Source organism: Onychostoma macrolepis, chromosome 22, assembly GCF_012432095.1.
Source record: "Onychostoma macrolepis isolate SWU-2019 chromosome 22, ASM1243209v1, whole genome shotgun sequence".
Lineage (NCBI taxonomy): Eukaryota > Metazoa > Chordata > Actinopteri > Cypriniformes > Cyprinidae > Onychostoma > Onychostoma macrolepis.
The window spans coordinates 12,950,866-12,977,429 of record NC_081176.1 but is presented as its reverse complement, the minus strand read 5'-3'; the positions used below and the strand labels follow the sequence as shown (position 1 = coordinate 12,977,429).

The 26,564-nt window shown below is 34.7% G+C and overlaps 1 protein-coding gene and 1 pseudogene across 2 annotated transcripts; one reads left to right on the top strand and one right to left on the bottom strand.

The window, feature by feature from the left end:
- Positions 1 to 15,131, top strand: part of LOC131530993 (oocyte zinc finger protein XlCOF6-like) — a 113,870-nt pseudogene extending 98,739 nt beyond the window's left edge.
- A 1,642-nt stretch (positions 15,132 to 16,773) lies between these two features.
- Positions 16,774 to 25,672, bottom strand: strip1 (striatin interacting protein 1). 2 transcript variants are annotated; one of them, XM_058761706.1, is made up of 21 exons: positions 25,517 to 25,672; positions 24,304 to 24,373; positions 24,115 to 24,189; positions 23,829 to 23,963; positions 23,635 to 23,755; positions 23,484 to 23,552; positions 22,490 to 22,596; positions 22,271 to 22,398; positions 21,996 to 22,178; positions 21,698 to 21,918; positions 21,553 to 21,618; positions 21,414 to 21,477; positions 19,677 to 19,748; positions 19,522 to 19,596; positions 19,341 to 19,438; positions 18,557 to 18,683; positions 18,219 to 18,319; positions 18,015 to 18,081; positions 17,832 to 17,936; positions 17,528 to 17,732; positions 16,774 to 17,419 (listed from the first exon to the last, which is right to left on the bottom strand). In XM_058761706.1, exons 1-21 carry the CDS (start codon positions 25,619 to 25,621, stop codon positions 17,169 to 17,171), a joined length of 2,445 nt encoding a protein of 814 aa, XP_058617689.1. In that variant the 5' UTR covers positions 25,622 to 25,672; the 3' UTR covers positions 16,774 to 17,168. The 2 variants fall into 2 exon arrangements, with proteins under 2 accessions (XP_058617689.1, XP_058617690.1); XM_058761707.1 differs by having other exon boundaries at positions 16,774 to 17,416.
- Positions 25,673 to 26,564: the final 892 nt, after the last annotated feature.

Genomic DNA, 26,564 nt, shown 5'->3' with positions numbered 1-26,564 from the left:
TAAAGTAACCACTTCTTGTTTTGAGCAACTTTCATATATGTTTTATTTTAAAAAAAAATAGTTGATGATGAATTTGTTAGGGACACTTTGTTTGAAAGGCAAGCAAATGTGGTCCTCCTCACGTAAATGATCAGAGGCCAATTTGCCAAAGCAATTTTATATTTAAAGTCATTATAAATATAAATAATCAAAGAAGTAACCAAGAAAAAAAATTGTTTTCTTATAGTACAACATATGCTACTCAACAAAAACGCTGGCACTTCCAGCTCAGTGTGTGTTATGTGCTAAATTATATATAAATATATATATATAGTTCCTAAAATATTTGGTTCCCAGTGCTGGGTAGCATCTGATTACATGTAATCTGTATTACATAATCAGATTCCAGAAATTAAGTACTTGTAATTAGATTACATTACATTTTAAAATGTTCATAATCAGATTACAGTTACTTTTCTATAGATTACATGATTACTTATTCACACATTGGCAGTAAATTATTTATAATTTATTGATACACCCTAATTCTTCTTTTTCTTAAAAAGAGTTAGATTAATTTAATATTTTTTATTATTTAATTAATTAATTGCTTTTCATTAACTCACAAACCCCAGGTTGGGAAACCCTCACATACTGTAACGTTTAATACATTTCATGATGTTGATAACAAAGAATGGAATAGATTTTTTTATGAGTTAGGTCAAAAGTAATCTAGAAGTAATCAAAAAGTTTTTATTATACATTACCTCATGTGTAATTCAATTGATTACGTGACAAACTACAATTTCACGTAATTTGTAATCAGTAACGGATTACAGTTAAGTAATCTACCCAATACTGTTGGTTCCACTGGGTGGCAGTTACATGAATATTCAAGATATTCCCCTTTTGTGGGCGTGTTCCTGAGACAACATGCAAACAATTGGAACTTAAAATATTAATGTGCATGCCTTAAATACAACTTTTTTAAACATATTATTTCACAAGCTAATAAAATTTCAATGTTCAACTTAAACTGTTCACATTTTCAAAACAATACATAATTTGTGTCAGAGGTGTAACCACCAGACCTCCAAGACCCTGACTGAGACCATGGGCCGGTTGCATAAACTGTTTAGACTAGTCTTAAAAAGTTAGTCTCTCTAATTTTTTTTTCTTCAAGGCTGGTCATAACTTTTTTTAATTCAGTTATGAAAAGGAAGATTGGTCTTATATGTATTGGAAAAGTAAGACTGATTACCCCTTGGCAACTGCTTGTTGGTCAAACTAGTTCTTAAGACACAGTCTTAACATGGTGGCTAAGTTTATGCAACTGGCCCCAGGACCAATCAGCGGTGTGGTCAAGATCAGACCCTCCTATAAGACCCAGGCTGTGTTCCACTTCGTAAATTGTCACAATGTGTTGCATTGTGGTACTGTATATGCCGCTGTGTACATATCAAATAGACTCGCTCACTCTGTCAAAATCAAGGGGTTGAGGGTCTATCCATGTAAAGTTTCCTCATCCTCTTCATAAAGTGGAACGCACTTCAAAATGGCGGCGGGGATTCCCCCGAGGGGAAGTTCAAGTGGAGCGTAGACCAAGACCAATAAAAACCAGAGGTGTGGTCAAAACCAAAACCAAGCCCATTCAAGAGCCACACAGCAAACTCCTCAGCATTAAACTTTCTGCTCAGTGTTTATATGTATCCACACTAGAGTGTAGTTAATGAGGTAATTAAGATTAATCGAGTGATGATTGAGCATTAGTGATGAACACCTGCTGTTAAGAAGCAGAATCACTGAAGGAAAGAGAAAACAACAGAAAAAAAGATAAGAGATGAGTAGAAAAACATCCACAACTGATTTCCAGCCATAGCCAGATGAAAACAACTGCAAACAAAAGAACAAAAGATTAACAAAGGATGATTAAACATCTCCAAAAATGTCATTACATATTCACTTATTACTGACTTTGTTTCTGTCTTACCACCACACAAAATATTGTGATGAACCTTCATAGTTCATTATTATAACAATGATAATCATGCATTGAAGATGACATTCAATAATCCTTTAGTTATTCACTTTAGCCTACTCACCATAGACAGTAACACCTATGTCTTGTTTAAAGTAACTTTCTCACTTTCATACTTTACAATGAAATAGTACACTGAAAAAAAAAAAAAAAAAGTTGAGCAAACTTAAAATTTTAAGGCAACAAGCTTCAGCAGATTTTTGAGTTTGCCCAACTTATTTTTGTGGGAGATTCTCAAATTTTTGTTGTATAAACTTAAAACGACAAGTTGAAAAAACTCAAAAATCTGCTGAAGCTGGTTGCCTTAAAATTTTTTAAGTTGGCTCAACTTTTCTTTTCTTTTTTTACAGTGTAATAGTCTATAGATTTTAGTCTCTTGAGGACCAAACATCAACAGTATCTTATCATCACGGGCGCATTAATGCACGGGCTTACAGGGGCTGTAGCCCAGGGGCCTGCCCTGGGAAGGGGCCTACTGACTGCACAAAAAAAATTGAAAAAAATTAAAATATTGTTTAAATATTTAAAAAAATAATTTTAAGGTTTGCTGGTTGTAATTCATTTCGATTTACATGAAATTGACATTTCTTTAATTAAGGAGATTTGTAATTTGCCGCCCTTGGCCTTGATTGGTTAATGGACGCATCCTTTCGTTAACCAGCGTGCTGTGACTGACTGTATGCTAAATAGTGTAAACAATGGCGGACTTCAAGAAGCACAAGAGTGGGGCACAAAAAAGAAAAATGCACAAACTGAGAGAACAACGCAATCAGCAGCTTTTAAAAAAATACCCAAACTTACAGGATTTTTCAAGTCTGAAGATAGTACTCCCTGTTCTGCAACAACTGATGTTAACCAGCCTTTAGAGCAGGGATGGGCAACTTTGAGAGTGACGAGGGTTAGCATTTTTTTTCTCTTTTATACCAAGGGGCCAGATTACTAATCTACGTCCACACAACTTTTACACTGTTTTACTCATTTTCCTTTTTATTGAAGGACATTAAAGTATAATTAATGTAATTTGTTTTTAAAGATTTTATTAACTATACAACTTGTGCAGTTATGCTAATTCAGAAGGCAAACTTCGTTGTCAGTTGACAGCAATGTTACCCCAACAAGCCAATTTTTTTTTTTTTAAGTTTTCAAAGTTTCACACATAAAGGAGGCCTTAGGGTTCACGTGAAAAGCCACACTGGAGAGAAACCACACACATGTGATCAATGCGGGAAAAATTTCGTAAGAAAATCAACCCTTTTACGTTTCTTTTAGAAATGTCTGCTTAATTTCATGTAGGATACACTCTGTTGAGGTAATTAAAAGGTTAATATGCTAGAGTGTGCTTCAGCTCATACAGCTCAAATGAAGGTGCCTGAAATGATTGACTATGGGTTATTTGAAGCAATCATATACATTTTAGGTGTTTCTTTTTCAAAACATTAGTGATGCATTATTAATAACAAGCAACATTCATTTTCTCATCATATTTTCATCAATAAAATGTGTATTAAATTTATTAACCGTAATTGTTTTCCTTGAGTATAATGCTATAAATGTGTATTTTCTGACTGGAAAAAATTTATATCAGGAGCTAATGTTAAATTCATCTAGACAGCACCTGACTGATTTTATATTTCATATGAAATCATATATATATTTCAATGATGTTTGGTGTGATATGTTTGCTGTTACATCGGGAATTGGAAATCAATTCTCCAATCAAATTGGAATCAAAATTAAATTTGTTTTAGTTACGTTTAGTTTTAGGCTAGCACAGAGCTGCTTAAAAGCTTCTTAACTTCATGTCAATAGTTCCTTTTTTCATCTCAATCTTTATGCTGACGTCTTCAGATCAGCTGCAAAACTCATTTCATTTGAGTCAACAGACTTTAATTCCATCGTGGGTGATATTAGGCTACTTTTTGGTCTTATGATAAAATCCAAACATGACTTCACATGACTTCCTCATTCTGTCACAGGGTTTTAATTTATTTACTGTTTAGAAATTAGAACATTATTTGCATGAAGATTAGCATTACCAGATGTGGCCTACACTGTAAAAAATAAATCCGTAAAATAACAGAAAAGTTCTGGCAGCTCATTAAACACGACGACATTATCCATTAATTTTACGGACATTTTTGTTAACTCTAAAACACAATGCAATGAAGTGTAAAATTCAAAATACTGATAAAAAAACCTGTAAAAAATTATACTAGTAGTATACTCATAAGTGTACTATTTCAATACTCATTGGGACTAAATTGGCCCACTTTCTAGTATATGAAATATACTTTTAAATATACTTTAAGTATACCAGTAGTAAACTTTGCGTACACAACTAGTTTACATCAATGTTTTTAGCTTGTACTGCAACTATACTAAAAGTGAACTTATAGGTATACCGATAGTTTACTAATTAAATACTTGTTGTAGCATTTTTAGTACACTTTGAAGTATAGTCTCAGTAAACTACTAGTTACTCGTAAGTTTTCTTTAAGTGAACTTTACAACATACATCATACTCCAAGACCATTCTTCAGGGCACAGTGGAAGGTGGACGCCGCCGCGGGCGTCAAAGGAAGAGTTGGACTGACAACCTGATGGAGTGGACTGACAGGCCCTTGCCACAGCTCCTCAAGACAGCTCAAGACAGAGATCAGTGCAGGGCACTGTTTGCTACTTCTTCCCTCATGTGTCCCCGACGGTCAAGCGGTTAAGGGACTAAAGTCTGCTGAAGCTGGTTGCCTTAAAATTTTTAAGTTGGCTCAACTTTTCTTTTCTTTTTTACAGTGTAATAGTCTATAGATTTTAGTCTCTTGAGGACCAAACATCAACAGTATCTTATCATCACGGGCGCATTAATGCACGGGCTTACAGGGGCTGTAGCCCAGGGGCCTGCCCTGGGAAGGGGCCTACTGACTGCACAAAAAATTGAAAAAAATTAAAATATTGTTTAAATATTTAAAAAATAATTTTAAGGTTTGCTGGTTGTAATTCATTTCGATTTACATGAAATTGACATTTCTTTAATTAAGGAGATTTGTAATTTGCCGCCCTTGGCCTTGATTGGTTAATGGACGCATCCTTTCGTTAACCAGCGTGCTGTGACTGACTGTATGCTAAATAGTGTAAACAATGGCGGACTTCAAGAAGCACAAGAGTGGGGCACAAAAAAGAAAAATGCACAAACTGAGAGAACAACGCAATCAGCAGCTTTTAAAAAATACCCAAACTTACAGGATTTTTCAAGTCTGAAGATAGTACTCCCTGTTCTGCAACAACTGATGTTAACCAGCCTTTAGAGCAGGGATGGGCAACTTTGAGAGTGACGAGGTTAGCATTTTTTCTCTTTTATACCAAGGGGCCAGATTACTAATCTACGTCCACACAACTTTTACACTGTTTTACTCATTTTCCTTTTTATTGAAGGACATTAAAGTATAATTAATGTAATTTGTTTTTAAAGATTTTATTAACTATACAACTTGTGCAGTTATGCTAATTCAGAAGGCAAACTTCGTTGTCAGTTGACAGCAATGTTACCCCAACAAGCCAATTTTTTTTTTTTTAAGTTTTCAAAGTTTCACACATAAAGGAGGCCTTAGGGTTCACGTGAAAAGCCACACTGGAGAGAAACCACACACATGTGATCAATGCGGGAAAAATTTCGTAAGAAAATCAACCCTTTTACGTTTCTTTTAGAAATGTCTGCTTAATTTCATGTAGGATACACTCTGTTGAGGTAATTAAAAGGTTAATATGCTAGAGTGTGCTTCAGCTCATACAGCTCAAATGAAGGTGCCTGAAATGATTGACTATGGGTTATTTGAAGCAATCATATACATTTTAGGTGTTTCTTTTTCAAAACATTAGTGATGCATTATTAATAACAAGCAACATTCATTTTCTCATCATATTTTCATCAATAAAATGTGTATTAAATTTATTAACCGTAATTGTTTTCCTTGAGTATAATGCTATAAATGTGTATTTTCTGACTGGAAAAAATTTATATCAGGAGCTAATGTTAAATTCATCTAGACAGCACCTGACTGATTTTATATTTCATATGAAATCATATATATATTTCAATGATGTTTGGTGTGATATGTTTGCTGTTACATCGAATTGGAAATCAATTCTCCAATCAAATTGGAATCAAAATTAAATTTGTTTTAGTTACGTTTAGTTTTAGGCTAGCACAGAGCTGCTTAAAAGCTTCTTAACTTCATGTCAATAGTTCCTTTTTTCATCTCATTCTTTATGCTGACGTCTTCAGATCAGCTGCAAAACTCATTTCATTTGAGTCAACAGACTTTAATTCCATCGTGGGTGATATTAGGCTACTTTTTGGTCTTATGATAAAATCCAAACATGACTTCACATGACTTCCTCATTCTGTCACAGGGTTTTAATTTATTTACTGTTTAGAAATTAGAACATTATTTGCATGAAGATTAGCATTACCAGATGTGGCCTACACTGTAAAAAATAAATCCGTAAAATAACAGAAAACGTTCTGGCAGCTCATTAAACACGACGACATTATCCATTAATTTTACGGACATTTTTGTTAACTCTAAAACACAATGCAATGAAGTGTAAAATTCAAAATACTGATAAAAAAACCTGTAAAAAATTATACTAGTAGTATACTCATAAGTGTACTATTTCAATACTCATTGGGACTAAATTGGCCCACTTTCTAGTATATGAAATATACTTTTAAATATACTTTAAGTATACCAGTAGTAAACTTTGCGTACACAACTAGTTTACATCAATGTTTTTAGCTTGTACTGCAACTATACTAAAAGTGAACTTATAGGTATACCGATAGTTTACTAATTAAATACTTGTTGTAGCATTTTTAGTACACTTTGAAGTATAGTCTCAGTAAACTACTAGTTACTCGTAAGTTTTCTTTAAGTGAACTTTACAACATACATCATACTCCAAGACCATTCTTCAGGGCACAGTGGAAGGTGGACGCCGCCGCGGGCGTCAAAGGAAGAGTTGGACTGACAACCTGATGGAGTGGACTGACAGGCCCTTGCCACAGCTCCTCAAGACAGCTCAAGACAGAGATCAGTGCAGGGCACTGTTTGCTACTTCTTCCCTCATGTGTCCCCGACGGCCGAAGCGGTTAAGGGACTAAAGTAAAGTAAGTACATCATACTTTAAGTATACTAATATGTCCCTACTTATTAATTTGTATATATTTTGTTATATGAATATCTGAACATACAAAACATCAAAAGAAAGAACAGGGTATCTTCTTGTAAACAAAAATATTTTATTCTTGAATGTGGGTAAGTTTCATAAATAAAAAATAATCAAATCATAGATGGAGTCGATCAACACCCCAAAGCTTGACAGTCATCATTACCTCTTCATTGTTCGACATTTTATTCCATTACGTTACACGATTTTGATGTTATTTTATGTCTGATGATCGTGTTAGATTACATGTGGATTGGAAGCATCTGTTGTTTAGGTTTCTTCTTCGCTAAAATTCTGTACAGAAGATGAGTACTACACTGTAAAAAGAAAAAGTTGAGCCAACTTAAAATTTTAAGGCAACCAGCTTCAGCAGATTTTTGAGTTTGCTCAACTTGTCGTTTTAAGTTTTTTTTTTTTTTTTTTTTACAGTGTAGCGCCCCCTACTGTATAACAATGAAAACACAGATTCTAGGAGCACAAGTATAGCTCAAATATATTTAGACATTTTTTAAGTGTAAGAATCCACCCGCCGGTCCATACAGCGGCCTGGTTGAAGGTTTAATGCGTGTTCGGTCTTTTACTTGTTTACTTGAATTTATCAGGACTTAATTTCAATTTTAGTCTAGCTCCGTGTTCAATCTGACTCAAATTTTAGGTGATCATTAAATTTAGACTGTACTTCTAATTAAAAACTGATCACAAATATCAATTATATATTCATTTAGATATTATGATTATTCTAGACATCCCATACTTTCAATTATCCGTTCATTGGGGACCTAATGTCGCAAAGTTTTGCGTAGATCTCAAGGACACAAACTTGCCAGTTCTGTAACTTACTCAGAGGATACAGGGTGACTATAATACCTTTAAGTGCTAGCAAATAATAAAAAGTGTATTTTTTCCTATAATCACGAAAACTGTAACTTGTTAAGCCTCCGATGACGTGCCTATTGCTCCTATCTTTCATGAGTCTTCAGTTTGACCTATCCTGGCTGTAGATTTGTAGTAACAAAAGCCTCCTCACGGGTTACTAGTCATACTGATTTCTGGACAGTTCAGAATAAATCAAATATAACATTTTATTATCAGTCAGGTAAATATGTATTACGCCAATTACATAGCCAATTCAAAGATATCAAATCATATCAATACAAAACATCAAATTCTCAAAGATCAGTCTAAGAATAAAAGATGCATACCTGACGTTAAAAAAAATACAAAATATGGAGTGTAAAGACACACGCCACACTACGGGCTTATTCTGGCAACAGAATCGTAATGAGTGATTTGCAACTTTCCCTTAAATACCAGAACAAAAACAAAAAAATCTTTAAATCAGTTGTAAAAACATAAAAGACCTTTTGGTGTTTTTGGTTCTCGTGCTCCAGAGTCGCACCTGGATGAAGATGGATAAACATTCCCGCAGACTCCTAAAGAGGGGCACACCCCCTCCTCAGCAGAACACAGTTCTACAAAAGTTTTCAATATTTCTCAAAATACCTTTAAAATGATACCAAACATGAAGGGGAAAAACAACATTCACAACATTCTTGCTTTTGGGGAAGAGGAGCGAGAGAGGAGAGGCAGAGGCAGGGAGGGGAGAGGAGAGGGAGGAAGGGGGTCATAAATGAGAAATGGGGGGTGGGTGTTGTTTGCTCTCTTTGAAGATCCCTTCCCCATGTTTAATGGTTTTATTGCATGGCATCTGCAAGAGTTCCTGAGTTTTGGCCTCATGAGGAATTAATTTCATAAGGAAATAATTTCACTCCTTTCATAAGTATAAGTCAAGTATACTTAAATGTCATTTTAAGTATATTTCTGAGACGTGCATAAAGGCCATTTCTGAGAAGTACACAAACAGTAGATTAAAAGTATACTTAGCTATTTTTAGTTTAAAAGAAGTATATTAATAGCACACTTGAATAAACTTCTTTTTCATAAGGGATAAAATACATTATACACTATACAATACAGTTTAAGGAACATTTTCACGGGGTTATATCTGTATTATTTTCGGTACGCTATTTATTGCGTTTTTTCTGGTGTTTTCTGGCTGGATTTTCATTTGAGGAACATTTAAATCCACAATCTCATTTTAGTTTGATTTCCATTGTGTATGATTGTTTTGATGTGTCGAATTTGTATTTGTTTTAATGGACTGTGTTTTATTTATCTCAGTTTATATGAAATAACTCTATTATAGAGCAGTATTGTAGTCTTTCATGATATTCCCTGACTCCAATATGTGTTTCAGCCACAAACACTTAGAAGATCTGCGTACTTAATCCTGTAAGGCTTGTTTCATATTAACAGCTGCTGAAAAGCCTCTACATTTTATGAATTTACTTGTCAAATGTTTTCACCTCTTTTGTTATGCTGATGTCTTTAAATTACCTGAAAACTGCCACTTCAGTACAATTCACTGGAACAAAATGCACCATTACCATTGCTGATATCTACAAAATAAATATCTCTTAACGGCATTTATTTAATTATAGTCTGTCATAAACCATGTCATGTAAAAACAAAAACGTAAAAACCAAGTAACAAAAACTCTGCTAAATGAAGTTGAACTCAATTGTAGTGTTATTTGTTGCTTTCAAATCTGTACACTGATTTCTGAATTCTATTTTACTATTCATACATTTTATATTTTAAATATTTTAATTGTTTGTATGAATCTATTATTGTTTCATATATTCATTTGTATGTATTTTTCTATATTTATTTGTCTGTTTGTTCATACAAAAGATAAACGAGAAAGGGTGTATATTATATATAGGCTACTCACAAACAAAACAGATAGGTATACTTAGAAAGTGAAATTCACATTTTCATAGATGGATCGATATAGGCCTACACAAATCATGAATGCTTAAAATGTGTGAATTGATGAAAACAGTCAGTTTATTTTTGACATTATAACAGATTTTCTCGTATACTACCCCAGACACCATAATTCACCTTCAATGAAGCTCCTCCCACAACAACTCACCAGTGAAGCTCCTCCCACAGCAACTAACCTATAAATACTGTGAAGTGAAGATCATGTTTATGAAAGAACAGCGAGAACATGAGTGATCCACAACCCTGCAGAATGGACCACGAAGACACTGAAGAACAGAGAGGTTAGTGTTTGTTCCTGATTCCTCAGTGATTCTGAAGAACATTAGCTTCCTCAAACTTGTTGTTAGAAAAGTCATAAATAATTGTTAAATATGAACTGGTTACAAAAATTTTCTTTTTTTTTTTTTTCAACAAATGGTGATGAAATATGATTTGAGTTATCAACTAAATATTATCTGACCTGTTTTATTTACATTTCTTACATCAGGTTTTGATTTTGTGCAAAAGTGTTACTAAAATTTTGAAAATGTCTAAATACTTTTCATAATCCAGACTGATTTTGTAGCAATAAACATGAACTCACACAATTAATCAAAATGTACATAATTAAACAAGCAAATAAATACTGGCAGCCAGAATGGGTAACAAGGTTGCCAATTATGCATAATTTAAGCAAAACCTGATTTATGATTATTGACAAACTCAAATGTATCTTAAATTGTAGAAGGTATTCATAGTTTATTCAGTTACTGAGACATTATGTTTTGTAAAGAGGTTAATAAATGCAGTCAACTCTAGTGTTTGTGTAAAAGATTGGATTGAGATTCCAGGGTCAATGATAATGTTAATAAATGGTTCATTTAAAATTCTTTTTTTTTTTCTTCATTAAATGAATTAAAGAGATTGTGTCAGAAACATGGGATTTGTGCTTAATGTTTTATAAAACAACAACTGGAAGTTCAATGCGCATAATTCATTCAAAGTTCCAGGAACATATATTTAATTTATACAAATTAATCAAAATTCATTGTAATATTGTATTTCAGTTGTCTGGTGGTGCATTAGCGTTCACTTTGTCCTTTCCCTTTTAATTTAAACCTTTTTTTTTATTTTAGAATTCATGGAACAGAACGGAGAGAGTGAAGAACTGAGTGAAGGAGAGGAGAAAGGGCATCATGTCAAAACTAGAAAAAAATCTTTGAGGAGAGCCAAAAATTCTTGCCCTAAGTGTGGAAAGAGATTCACAAACAAAACAGGTCTTAAACATCACATGACAGTTCATAGTGGAGAGAGGCCCTTCACGTGTGATCAATGTGGGATGAGTTTCACAGAAAAAAGATACATGAAGAAACACATGATGATCCACACTGGAGAGAAGCCGTACACATGTGATCAATGCGGGAAGAGTTTTGCACATAAAGCAAACCTTAGGAAACACAAGACAATACACACTGGAGAAAAGAGACACACCTGTGATCAGTGTGGGAAGACTTTTTCACACAAGCAAACCCTCAAGGATCATATGAGGATCCACACTGGAGAGAACCTGCACATGTGTGAACAATGTGAGAAGATTTTCACACAAAAAGGACACCTTAATGAACACATGAAAATCCACTCTGGAGAGAAACCATACACATGTGATCAATGCGGGAAGAGTTTCAAACTAAAAGGAACCCTTAAGAGACATGTGAAAACACACACTGGTGAAAAGCCACACATGTGATCAGTGCGGGAAAAGTTTTACACTAGAAGAAAGCCTTAATAGACACAAGACAAGTCACACTGGAGAGAAACCACACACATGTGATCAGTGTGGGAAGAGTTTTACACGTAAAGAATACATTAAGGTACACATGAGAATTCACACTGGAGAAAAACTGCACACATGCGATCAGTGTGGGAAGGATTTCCCATATAAACAATACCTTAAGACTCACATGAGAATCCACACGGGAGAGAAACAGCACACATGCAGTCAATGTGGAAAAAGTTTTACAAAAAAACAAACCCTTAAGGAACACATGAGGATCCACACTGGAGAGAAGCCGTACACATGTGATCAGTGCGGGAAGAGTTTTGCGAGGCCAACTGGTCTTAAATTACATCTGCGCTCTCATTCTGGAGAAAGACCATTTTACTGTGATCAGTGCGGAAAAACTTTTTCATCAGCATCAAACTTAAGCACCCACCTGAAAATTCACTCAAAGGAGAAGCCTCACATGTGTTTTTTGTGTGGAAAGTGTTTTGGTGAGCTGAGTAGTTTAAAACTACATCAGAAAAGACACAACAGTGTGAAGAATCATATGTTTTGATTGTGGGAAGACCTTTGTTGTACATGCTGAACTGAAACTGCATCAGAAAAGTCACAGTCAGTGACTGAGATTCGATCGATCAGGGGACCTGAAAACACACGAGAGAAACTATACACGTGTGATCATTTTGGGAAGAGTTTCCCAACTTTAGATTCACAGAAATATCCACAATGGAGACAAACCACACATGCATGCACTCTTAAGTTACATGTGCATTCTCATTCTGGACAAAATCCATTTAACTGATAAATTCAGTATTTTTTTTAGGTATTATCCTAAAGAACCATATGAAAGTTTGTACAAAGAAGTCATCTCTGGTGGAGTCAAATGTTTCAGTGTCTTAATGTCTCTCTCATTACCAGGTGCTGCTTTAAATCATATGGGGTACTATTAACTTTATGCATTAGGTTTACAGCCTGAGGTTGTCTGTATAGTTAACTGCCTGCTGAATTCTCAATAAAGAATCCTGCTGAAGATACACCTTCTAACGTTTCCTGATCTTCTGAGTTTCTCACAATCACAAAGGAGCACATGCTTTGATTAGCTGCTTTTCCACTGCAGGACCTCGAGCAGCGAGGCCAGAATCAAGCTGCATTTCCACTGTTGGACCTTAACACAACTCCATAGAACAGTGTCACGCAACCCCACCATTTCAGCAGCAAGGGAAGCTGAATGAAAACAAAAACAAAACAGGACTAATTTGTCCCATCCATAGACAATCATTTCAATTTGGCCCATCCAAACTTCATTTAAACTCTGTCTCTGAACTCTCTGAAGAGTTGAAAACCAACATGACAGTTTCCCTCATAATGATTTATTTAGTCAGATTGCACTAATGTCTGTTTTCTCTGTGCATTGCTGGATTACTGTTCAAGCCTAATAATGTTAAGAATTGCTAGTGTTCAGGTTTGATTTACCACAGAAACTGTAAACAACCAGGAAATGAAGGCAAGTATTGACATGCAAAAATAAAGCTAGAATATTTTTAATCGCCTTTTAAGATCATAAAATATTTCTTATTCAGTGTCTGATTATTATTTAAACAGTTAAGACTCAGGATTAAGAGATGCTTTATCCTGAAACTACATTCTGTACACATCGGTTTTCAGAGTATGGTAAGGGAACTGTGACTTTTCTGCTTGTACATATCATCAGCCCTTCGTTTTATTTTTGATTCTGGTCTGTTTTCTTGCAAAACTGAAAAAAAAATAAATAAATAGAAATCAGTTCAAATGTGTTATGCTACTTATTTTAACAACTGTGATTCTTTCTTTTTAACTGCTGATTATCGTCTGTCTGGAGTGAGTAGAGCTGCTGAAAAGCCTCTATTTCATGTAAATACTGTTCAAGTTTTCGCCTCATTCATTATGTTAATGTTTTCAGATCACTTGCAAATTGCTGCTTAATGCTCAGTGGATTGGTGTTAACAGACTGTCAAACCACATGATATAAATCTCTTTACAGCATTCACTGTAGTTTGTGATAAATCATATTTAATGTAAAAAAAAAATAATTTATAAGAACTCAATTTAAAATTGAACTCAACTGGACCTTATTTGCTCTTTAGAAGTCTGTAAATGTATTTCTGAATTTGCTTATTGTTCTGTTATTATTCATACTTTTTATATGAGTATTCTTTTAATTGTTGTGTTTATTTTGTATCCATCAATATTTGTTCATACAGCAGAGAAAAAAAAGATACTGAAGAACAAAGAGGTTGGTCTTTATTCTTGATTCATCATTAATGATTCTGCATCATCTACAACGATGCTACAATTTATAAGCAATCTACCCACACTGTAAAAAGTGATAAGTTGACTTAACTTAAAAAAATTGAGGAAACCCGTTGCCTTAAAATTTTTAAGTAAATGATAATTAAAAAAAATAAGTTAACTGAATTGTCAATTGTCACTTTTTTTTTCATTATTATGTACTTAATAATTTTAAGGCAACGGGTTTCCTCAATTTTTTTAAGTTAAGTCAACTTTCACTTTTTACAGTGCAGCACTGTTAATAACATACAGAGCACCGGACACAGTCTGGATCTTGCTTGTTTTCAACAAATGTTCACTGAAAGGAGGTATTGGAAACATTCTTACAGATTGCAAGATAGATTTAATCTGAGCGGTTTTATTGAACTTTTTTATACATCGTTTATTTTTATTTAATTTTTTTACTGTGTTTGTTAAAATATGTAAAATTACATTTAGAAGGGGTCAAAATCATGTCACTTCCAATGCTAATGCTAATTGTAATAAATTGTTCATTTAAAACTAGTTAATTAAATAAAATACAATTGTTAAATCAGTTTATGCACTTGTTTTGTTTTGGTAAATTTTATGGTAGATGAGATGAGTCATGTAGTCAATAAAAAATATCTTAGTAGTTTTTACTAAAAAACCAAAAAAAAACAAACATGAAATTTGTGCCCAATAACCTTCATAAGACAAGTGGATTGGAGAATGGTGGGATGGATGAAAATGAATCTTCTTATTTTCTTATTAGGCCTAATGGAAGAGAACCAGGACAGTGAAGAACTGAGTGAAGCAGAGGAGGAACATCACCATGACAAAGCTGGAGGAAAATCTTTAAGATCCTCACAAAGTAGATTTTTACAGAACAGAAAAACATCTTTCACCTGCCCTCAGTGTGGAAAGAGTTTTTCAGACAAACAAAAGCTTACACTTCCCATGAGAGTTCATAGTGGAGAGAAGCCACACATGTGATCGATGTGGGAAGAGTTTCACACGAAAAGAACAACTTAAGGTACACATGAAAGTCCACACTGGAGAGAAACCATATTTGTGTGATCAGTGTGGGAAGAGATTTGCATTTCAGACACCTTTAAATTACATCTACGCTATCATTCTGGAGAGAGACCATTTTACTGTGATCAGTGTGATAAAAGTTTTTTTTGCGGCAAAGGAATTGAAGGTACACTTGACAGTTCACACACAGGAGAAGCCTCACATGTGTTCTGTGTGGAAAGAGTTTTAGTCAGCTGGAATGTTTAAAATTGCACCAGAAAAGACACAGCGGTGTGAAGAATCATATGTGCTTTGATTGTGGAAAGACCTTTGTTATAGCTGCCGCACTGAAACAGGCCATGATTACCTTTTGGGTTTTACTTTTTAGATACATATTCAAAAGCTTTGTTTCAAGCTATTTTTTCCCTCACACACAACTGAGAATGGAGTGTTTTCTGTCTACAACTAACAAGCTATTTGACTCTTGTAATCTATTGTACATAAGCGACATACATTTCAAACTTAATTTGTTAGCTGATATTTACACAGGCGTCTGTTTCACACCATATGGCATCAAGTCAAACCAATGACAACAACATTAGCTCATTGTTCACAAAATAGACTGAAATATTTACTAGCATTTCACTGCATCCACAAACATATAAAATCAGCACAAAGAGATGAGATGGAATAAAAAGACACCGACTCATTACCGCTGTTTTTTGTTTGTAATCTTGTATTGTTGATTCACTGTATTGACGCCGTAAACGGCATTTGGCGCGCTTTTGAAAATACCGCCTCGCGTGGATGTCACTGCCGCCCGCCAGCACTCTCACGAGTCTTCTGAGGTGAGTCACTTCTATAGTTTTCATCAATTATAGCGCTATTTGTGCGTCTTTTCTGGCGTCTGCTGAAATCATTCATAGCTACAGAAGTTGTTCCTCATACAAATTGACACAATAAGTGTAAAAGGACAGATATTATTTTCCTATCCTCACAACATTGTAGAAAGGGTGAAAATCATGTCACGTCCAATGCTAATGCTAATTCTAATAAACTGTTCATTTAAAATTAGCTAATAAAATATTTTAGATTACATTTTCTTAGTTTTGTCAAAATTATTGTGTTGATTATATGTTAGAAAATTGAGTGGAACTAAAATATCTAATAGTTTTCATTACAAAAACACAGGATTTGTCCATTAACCTACATAGGACAGCTGGTTTGCAGAATGCATGGATGAAAATTATTTTTTTAATGTTTTTGTCACAGTGAACAATATTTTTGACTGGAATACATTAGCACAGCAGGCAACAATGTGAGGAACTAATGTTAAATTCAGTAAGATGTTAAGAACTGACCAATTTTTTTTTTTTTATGTTTAGTGTTAAATGATTATTTGATATTTTTACAGTCGTTCAGGATTTGGGAATCGATCACAAGCAGTGCTGCTGCAATGTTATTGCTGTATTTCAATTTAGACATTTACCTCTATAAAAACTTAGTAATACATTTATAATTTAGTAATAAATAACCTGGAAAGTTCTAACAACACTATTTCTGACATGAAACTTATTTTATCTCATTTTGACATTAAAAATAAATGACCAAAACAATCAGGGTCAGTAAAGGAGATGATTGTATTGCATTTAGTACTTACATATAAAGCCATACAATGAAAAACACATCAAAACACTCCAGGATAATTACAGTCTTTCACAATAACATCAGGTTTAATATTCAGTTGCATATAATTAATATTCAAAAGCAGCAGAAATAATAAAATGAACATAAAAATGACCTCTTAGCACCTCTGACTAACAAAGTTCCCTTTTCTAAGAGCAAAAATCGCAGGTTTACTACAGACGCGCCATTATACTACCCAAGCAGACACGCAGGAAATGGTCCCTGTTGCTGGACTCTAGTAAGCGTAGTGTTGTTGACAGAGTTTTACTCTGGTAAAGGTTATTTTCACAACCGCTGTAGTGAAGATGCGCCGAAACACGTGACAAGTGTTCACTGCAGGAGTTCTTCCCAGGAAATGGGTTTGGAAAAGACCTCCCGCTCCAGCCAGAGGTCGTAGTTCATTTGGAAGTCTTCCGGAAGGTCGATCCGCTGTCCCAGCACGCTTTGAAGGCAGTTGTCCACCGGGAGGAATTCAGGGTTGCTCTGGTTCTTATCATAACGGCGGCTGTTGAACCGTTCGATGTTGGCACGTAGGGCGCATTCTTCCGCCTGGAAATCCCACGGGCGAGCGTCCAGGTCTGCTGTCAGAGACAGGACTCGTTTAGTTCTGACACTACAAAACGTTTGATGCATCAAATCATTTATTGAAGACTGCTTAACATTCAAGACCAGATTCTTCTCCTACTCACCGTTTCCGTAAGCCCAGTCATCGTTGAGGCGATGGCGCACTTTCTGGTATATCGCCGACATGGTTTTCATGTTGCTCTTCCTCCATTGTCGTCCCAGATACTTTGTCTGGACTTTAAGCAGTTTGAGCACATAAAGCTGCATCATGGCCTGCTTGACCTTCAGCGCCCTCTTCAGGATTGGAGCTGATTTGAACACCACCAACATCTAGAAAACAGCTCAATTTGAACACTCTCTCCAGGTACAACAGATGAGCACTGAAAGCTCTAAAACATAACGCGCTTGGATTTGTGTGTGGTGTCTCACCATGGTCCTGGAGTGCTTCCATTTGGTGAGTTTATTAAGGATGCGCAACAAATTAATACAGGAGAACAAATTCCTCCAGCAGAACTGATTATTATCACCAGCTTCCTGTAATCAAAAGCATCAAACAGCTCAAAGACTCACTCAGATGAGCATTAGACACATTCGGATGTGTATTTTTCTCACCAGACTCTCAGCGGTGAGCTCTGGAAGCTCATGAATGACGCAGTGCGGGAAATCCAGAGCTGAGATGCTGTCAAAGAGATATGATAGATGTCATTACCCATATTGAAATGCAAAAAGAAGTCTAATCTTGATGTTCCAGGTCATTTTGAGCCATGAAAATGTTTTGTGAGTTTGAAATGACTAGAGATTGACTTGAAGGTTCACCTGTTTTTAGCAGTGATGTAGGACATGATGTTCTGGTTGAAGAACTTCAGGATCAGCGGGATACAGTTGGCAAACACCAGATGCTGTGCCATGTACTCAAACTGAGGCAGAAAACTTGCATTTTACTATTGTCACTAGTCAAAAAATTATCCTCACTAATACGGTGCAAGCCGGACCTCACTAATTAAAAGACTTTTAAATGCCTCAAATCACATTTTGTATAATATAATGATAATATAACTGGTTTGTGTGAGAGTTAGATGTAGGGTATGGTTAGGGTACAACAAATATCTGGACAGGTTCCTCATAAACAGCTTCGAAGATGTGCGTTTATATACCTGATAGACGTGGTTGAGTTTGAAGTGTTTCAGCAGCAGCAGCAGTATGGCTGAAATGGCTTTGACAATGATTTCTTTATGGCGATTCACATCTACACCCAACTTCATACTTTGAAGAACCGTAGTGCTAGAGAGAGAGATAACAGACAGACTGTCAAACTATGCATGCTTTATGTGCAAATTTAAATAAAGTCCATTGTCTACTGTCAATAGCTTAAAGATGCATGAAGAATTGCTCAATTGTTTATAGTGGCAAATTCACCTGACCAACTTAAAAATGAGGACAATTCGTTTGGGGAACTTTTCTGATTGCATGGATTCCTATTGTAGTGACTGGATTTCAATAGCTGGTAAAAGTTTTTGAACGGTAAGATTTTTAATGTTTTTTAAAGAAGTCTCTTCTGCTCACCAAGCCTGCATTTATTTGATCCAAAGTACAGCAAAAATCGTAACATTTTGAAACATTACTATTTACAATAACTGTTTTCTATTTGAACATATTTTAAAATGTAATTTATTCCTGTGATTTCAAAGCTAAATCTGATGACAGGAGCTCACTGTTGCCATGGTAACCCTGTTGACTGGTGAGGGGAGTTTGTGTTTGGACATTATTCACCAATTCAGCTTCAAACACAAACTCAAGTTGTTAAGAGAATCACTTTGATTCAGTGAGTCAGTTGACTCGTTCAGATCATTAGCTTGCAAGTTTCATTCAAGAATCAATTAGTCTGGCTGACAGAAAGAACAACAACATCTGCAACTGTGCTGTTTAACAGTGTATTACGGCATTTCCTCGGGCAGCACGTCTGCCAGGATGTTGATGGAGTCTGTCTTGGCTTTGGATGTTGGAGCAGCAGCCAAGAGGATCTTCAGCAGAGCAATCTGATCACACACACACACAAAGCCTGTCAGTATGAGAACGGCTTAAATGCAGTGGGACTAGTGTGTAAGTGACAGTTTCTCACCATATACTGTGGTAAACTGGGTAAAATACCCTGGTATAAGAGCTCTGTGGCACACAGCTCCAGCTCTTCCTCACCCTAAACACAAACACAGAGAGAGTGTGTTATGCTCATCATCAGACATTATATTGCAGCTCTTTCAGTTTACAGCGACTCACGCCGGACAGAGGGGTCTTCTGATACTCCTCTTCTTTAGCGATCTGGACCTCAGCGATGGACACATACTTGTGCTGAAATTAACACACAAACTAAACCTTACAACAGGCACTAATGCATTTTATTAGAGCAAAAAAAAAAAATTATCAGTGTTATAGTGATTTTACTATGGTTAAGATCATTAAACCATTTCAACAAGCTGTCAAATGTTACTGTTTTTAATAAAGAGTGACAACAGCAATATGAGACAAATTTAAAAGACATATACATATATGGGCCATTCTACAAAGCTGGCGCAAACTGTTGTCCCACAACCATAAAACATATTTAAAAAGCAGTTAAGTATTCAAATCTAAAATGTTTATTAAGATCCTTTTATTATCTATTGAAACCCACAATAATATTTAAAATATCAGTAAGCTTAATATATATAAAATCATCATTTAGTGGGTACTTTCTATTGGGAGGTGGCTGTTCCGAACCCTAATCCCTAAATTTCAATTTATGAAAATGATATTGAAATATTTTTGTACTTTTTTTCCATTGTTGTTTTCAAAGTTATATTTTTTGAAATATTTTCTTTGTAAATTCTAAAATGTGTAAAACGCATTTTCAAGTCACTACCAAAACAGTGTATGTTTTAGTCCATTAGCCAAGACTGATTTTAACTACACCCCTACATTTATGATCAGGAAATATTTACATCTCTCTCTCTCATATCTACATGTTGGGCAGATAGACCCCATCATTTTGAGGTAAATGTATTCAAAAGTATGAAAAATCTGTGTGTAACTTTAAACAATGTTACTACCGAATACCATTTTTCTATAATTAAACACTTTTTTCGGAGTTATTCCGTAACATTAAGTTTTTATATGTCAAGCTGATTAGCATCTTTGAGCTAGCTTCAAAAGTATCTAAAATTGTCACTACTGAAACATTTGGTGAAGTTTTGTCACTACCGAAACTACACTGCATGGCATTATTGTTTCGGTAATGACAAAAGAGAACACCTAATCCTTTATTTGGGGGAAATAAACAATTTTAGTACAGTTATTCAAATTTTCAGTATTTTAGTATGTGAATTAAAATTCTGTAATATGATGTGGTCGCTACCAAAACATTACTGTCAAGTAAATGAACTGTCACGACCGAAACATGGGATGTTTTGTCAAAAATAAAGTATACTGAATTATCAACTAAGATGTTATGATAGTGTTCAGTTCAATGTTTATTTGAACTCTAATGAATCATTAAGTTTGAAATCAGTATGATCAACTACCTTTTACAAAGAAAAATTGGATTCAAAACACAACAAATATCATAAAGTACACTTGAAATATTGTTAAAATTGTAATTGTTATTGATCTATCGCTGAAATTTTTTTAATAAAATAGAAAAAAATTGATTTACAAGGAAGATTAAATTATATGTTACTGTGTTTTGGTAGAGACAAATTTGGGGAGAGGACAAATATTCCAAAGCTTTCTGAAAATACAATATCAGAATTAACTGCACAATTACTAGAAATGTGTATTATTATACAATATTATACAATTTGCATGCATGCAAAATTTGTGAGGAAAAAAAATATATATATTTTCAAGATATTTCCAACTTTTGACTTTGAACCAATTCTGTAAAATGGCCCATATATGGATCATATTGTAAATATGCATAATATGCACGAGCAGGGTGGGATTATGTTAATGAGCCATGGCTTATGCGGTGCTAATTACCTGTTTGAGAGTTTTGATGCTTTCATGTATGGGTCTGGGCAAACCAACCACTGTATCCGTGTCACTGCAACACAAACGCAAACATCCATCACTGCGGCTCACAGGAAATAAACAATCAAGCTTCATAAAACACACTCACCTTCCCAGCGTGTAACCAATGAATTTACTCCTGCTGGACTCCAGGAAGTTTTCAATATCCTTTTCCCTTTTAAGACAGAAACAGAACTTGTATTTGAGAAAGCCATCAAATCAACCATATCAAATGGATGAAATCAAGTTCCTACCTGACTTTTGGAGCCCACGGCAGACCCTTGGGAAAACAGACCCTCTCAGAAGGAGGATGTGGGATGGGTGGCGGCATGACCTCATCGCGCTCCAGCGGGAAAGGCTCCGCCTCTAGAGAGTTGTCATTGTCGTCGTTTTCCTCTTCGTCCTCGCGGTTGTCATCAGCTTTATATGGGTCTTTCTCGTTAAACGCATCCAGATTGTCCTGCTTTATAAGAGACTGAAGAAAAAGACGAATTTAAGGATTGTTTATTTCTCGCTGAAATCCAATTATAATGTGCGTCAAAGTTCTGTTACTTTATGTTCTCTCCGGGCACGTCTCTGTTGCTGCTCAATGAGATCGGAGGCGGACGCCGGCGGGGACGCAGCTCTCATGCTCCGCACCACGCGGATGCTGTCCTCCGGCAGCGGAGGGAGACCCAGTGCTAACCGTTTACTGACTTTACAGCACTGCAGCTGCTCGAACCCTCCCAGAGTGAACTGGGATGCATTAGTAAACACATAGACAAAGAAAACCAATTAATACAACATTAACTTGGTGAGAATCATTCCAAAACTGTACTTTAACTCACAAGGATGGTCTTCCACAGCAGCAGCAGGACTTTCTTCATGGGGAAATGAGGTGCATGGCCACTGCAGAACTTGGTAACCATCCCAAACAGCATGACGGACACGGGCTCATGGTTATAGAGAGGAGAACCTGCCAGGAAACATTTGAAACAATTCTACTCTCCCATACTCAACATGTATCTTCAAAAAACCCATCACATTTTAGATCAATGCATGCAGACCGAGTTCAGACTTGAAGGTTTCTCTGATGGTTCTCCACTCTGGAGTGTCTGTGGGTTCTTCACGCTGGATGGTCTCCACCATCAGATACATGATGTTCAGCAGCACCCTGAAACACATGTATACACAGGGCTCTGAAAGACTGGCAGTGCCTCATAATAAAATCATTATTCTTATGCATGTCTATTTATTAATCAATTTGAAAACTTTTAAATTCTTTAAAAATGCAGTCAAATGTATCAATAAAATAAATGAATCAATCACTGCACAAATATACAGATGGACAGCCATATTTGAAGGTTTTATGATTAAAAATGTAACAAAACAAATTTATCAAATGTAACAAAATAATAAATGAATGCATCAAATTTCAAACATTTTATTAAATTTTTGCTTAAATATATAGGCAAGTATAACAAAAATTCATTTTCAATTATTTAAATGTTTTAATTCAAAACGTGGTTAAATGTAAAAAAAAAAAAAAATATATATATATATATATATATATATATATGAGTTTTCAAATTAACAAAGTAGTTAATGTAGTTAAATGTTAGAGCTAATTTAAATTAATAAAGTTTATTAATAAATTATAAATAGACATTTATAATGTTTTATGTAATTCTTGTTTAAAAATGTAGTAAATAATAAAATAAATCTTTCAAATTAACAAATAATGTAGTTAAATTTAAAAATTTTCATTAATTGGCTTTAAAATTGACATTTAAAACTAATTGTTTTTAAGAAAATATTCATATATATTTAATTATAATATAACAATAATATAATACATCATTTATTTACTTTTCAAATTAAATGTTTAAAACATTAGGTAACTAAAGAAATGATACATTAATACCTCATTTTATAAAGCTGCATTAGAATTTATCAGCTTAATTAAAAACACCATTCAACAATTCACATGTGGGACAATGAACTCTCTCTGCCCTATTAGTCAACAACTAGTTAGCATACATGTACAGTGTGGTGTCGTACCTGAGGTCAGTGCTGTCAGCCAATGAAATGGCAGGTTTCCTGACCGCACTGCTGCATGCAGCACTGTTACTGAGAGACATTTAACACAGAGTTGAGTTATTTAAGCTTACAGATGTGAAATATGAATGTTTGTGCGTGCAGTTCATCTCACTCGATCTCCATGTTGAGCAGCTCCACCAGTGCAGTGAACGCTCCCACATCCAGCAACAGGAAGACGTTATACCTCATCCAGTGCTGCACCTCCACTTCTGAAGAGCACTCGCCGAACGTTCCTGAAAACACACGAATCAGAGCTTATTAACACTGAAATTAATGCTTAAATAAAGATTACAGATTGCGATTTACCTTGCGCCATGTACAGGATGGCTCTGGCGACTTTTAAGCGGCGTTCTCGGCCGATCACATCTAGTCCGTCCAGCAGACGCATGGCATGAGCTCTGTGCTGAACCGAATCCAGTTCGGTCCATTTCTGATCAGGCACTGCAGAAACACATGAACGTGATCTTTTGTAACACACAGATCATCTTAGATGCACACACACACAAAAAAAAAAAAACATTTTAATGATGAAACCTGCAAGTTTGTTTAACTATGAAACAGTCAAGTGAAAAATAAAGAGCTTAACACTTACTATGAGTGTGGAAATCTTCTTCGAAGCACTTTCTGTTGAGCAGAAACTCTGGTCCCTCTGTGTAACTGTACAACTCTACAAACAGCGTTTCATATAGGAAAACGACATGTTATGTTGTCTGCAGTTTGTTTATGATTTGCTATATTATTACAGAAGAAAACAGCAGTAACGGAGCCAAATCGTTCTCACCTGACAGTTCAACTGTCCATTTATCGGCATCTGAATATTCAAACTCCAGATCCGGAGTTTCTGATAAACCCTGAGACACAAACACAACATATTAGTCTGTCTTTCTGAGTCACTGTAACTGTCCATCATAAGCTGACAACTGATTACAGCTCAACCTTTCAAGAGAAGAGACAAAATAGCTAAATAAGATCATCCTTTTGAAAAAGATGGTGCTTAAATGTATTTTATATGCACTTGTAGTGTAATTCGATTGTTAAAAAGGATTTCTTTTGAGAAATTAACATATTAAGGACACCTTTTTTGTTTTTATCAACACACTTAAGTAGTTTTAAATGTCAAATTAAACTTTTTACTTTTAAGTACCTTGTAAATGATTGTATTACTAACCTCTATAGTTATACTTTACCAATGTGTTATTACCAATATATTTAAATACATGATGTACAGGTTTTGATTGAAATGACATGACTGTATTATTTTTTGTTTGTTTACGAAAAAGACAGCAGTACACTTTAACCATATTTCAAAGAAAATTGAATTATGCAAATACATTATGAAGCTATATTAAAGTTGGTCAAAAAGGCACTAAGTGCATTTAATTTCAATTTGATCTGTAATACATTTACACGTAATTGCAAATATCATGCAATTAAAAGACTGAAAGCACGACATTCAGTCTGCACTTGAATATATTCTTTTAAACTATGTTAGATCCACAATAAGTAGTCTTTTTACTACAGACAGAGGCGTTTAAATATGTTAATATTATGACAAATATGTTTCTGTTCATCATAGTCAGTCATCCGTTAGCCTATCTAGGGTTAAATAACCAATCAGAATGAAAAAGCCGAGAGAAGAGATGAATCATGTTAATTACACGAATCAATCATTATGTGTGCTATTCATTAATGTATTTGTTCACTATGATAATATAGTAAGAGAGATTTAAAGAACATTTAAAAGTAACTGTTGTTTAATGAGTTTTGAGTTTAGTTACTAAACGTTGCTCATGAACAATTAAAATAAAATGTTTTAATAATGATGCTCTTTAAATATTTTGAGCTACTGTTTATTTAACCAGCGCTGTATAATTAATTTATTAATTTTAATCTTTGAATGTTGCTGATGTTTATGCTAACACTTCTGTCAAAACAGCCTGCAAAACTGCATTTGCACAATCAAACGGGTCTAAACAGCTTCGTCTGACTCTTACCTCCGAGTCCTTCCTCTGGTTTCTGGTGAACTCGCCGCGCATTTTATTCGGCAACATTTGGTTCTGTTTCTGTTTGTTGTTAGCACATAAACCGACACTCTCCATCTTCACTTCCGGCTCCCGCTCCACACTCTCGCGTTACTTACACACATCTCGCGATGTTACAGCCTGTGGCGTCAGCGCCTCCTGACGGGAGTTACAGATTATTAATTTCATGACCTTGATTTAATATAATTATTGCTATTTTTTATTCACACAATTACTTCTCATAATATATGAGGGTATAGGATGTTCCTTCAACGTAAATAAATAAATGAATACTGAATAATGTGACCCTGGACCACAAAACCAGTCGTCAATTTTATGAAATTGAGATTTATACGTTATACGCTGAATAAATAAGCTTTCAACTGATGTATGGTTTGTTAGGACAATATCTGACAGAGATACAACTATCTGAAGATCTATTAAAAGAATATTGCCTTTAAAGTTGTACAAATTAAGTTCTTAGCAATGCATATTACTAATCAAAAATAATTTTTGATATATTTACTGTAGGAAATGTACAAAATATCTTCATGGAACATGATCTTAATATCCTCCTAATGATTTTTGGCATAAAAGAAAAATCAATTATTTTGACCCCTAGAATGTATTGTTGGCTATTGCTACAAATATACCAGTGCTACTTATGACTGGTTTTGTGGTCCAGGGTCACATATAATGAATATAACTTAGGCCTAAATTTACAAAAACGAAGCGTTTGTTATACAAATTTAAGTGTGTATTATATTAAAGATGGTATAATTCATTACATGTTAGCCTAATGAAAGTTTGTATGAGATGAGTGTTAATTTAAGGGTTACTTAAGGGTTTGTATGTTTAACAGCTACATAGTACATTTTAATATAAAATATAGCCAATTTGTAAAGTTTGTATCATATTAATGATGGATATAAGTCATTACATTTTATTCCACTAACATGCAAAGTTCATTAAATATCCAAATATCCTCATCCAATATGGCTATTTGTGGATTTTGCAGCTG

What these genes read in the sequence shown, in the direction of transcription:
- strip1 (XM_058761706.1), bottom strand. Translation starts at nt 25,621, where the DNA reads ATGGAGAGTGTCGGTTTATGTGCTAACAACAAACAGAAACAGAACCAA. An exon ending in CATCCTGTACATGGCGCAAG is followed by an intron (nt 23,756 to 23,828) that starts GTAAATCGCAAT and finishes GTGTGTTTTCAG; the next exon opens with GAACGTTCGGCGAGTGCTCT. An exon ending in AACCTTCAAGTCTGAACTCG is followed by an intron (nt 22,399 to 22,489) that starts GTCTGCATGCAT and finishes GTTTCCTGGCAG; the next exon opens with GTTCTCCTCTCTATAACCAT.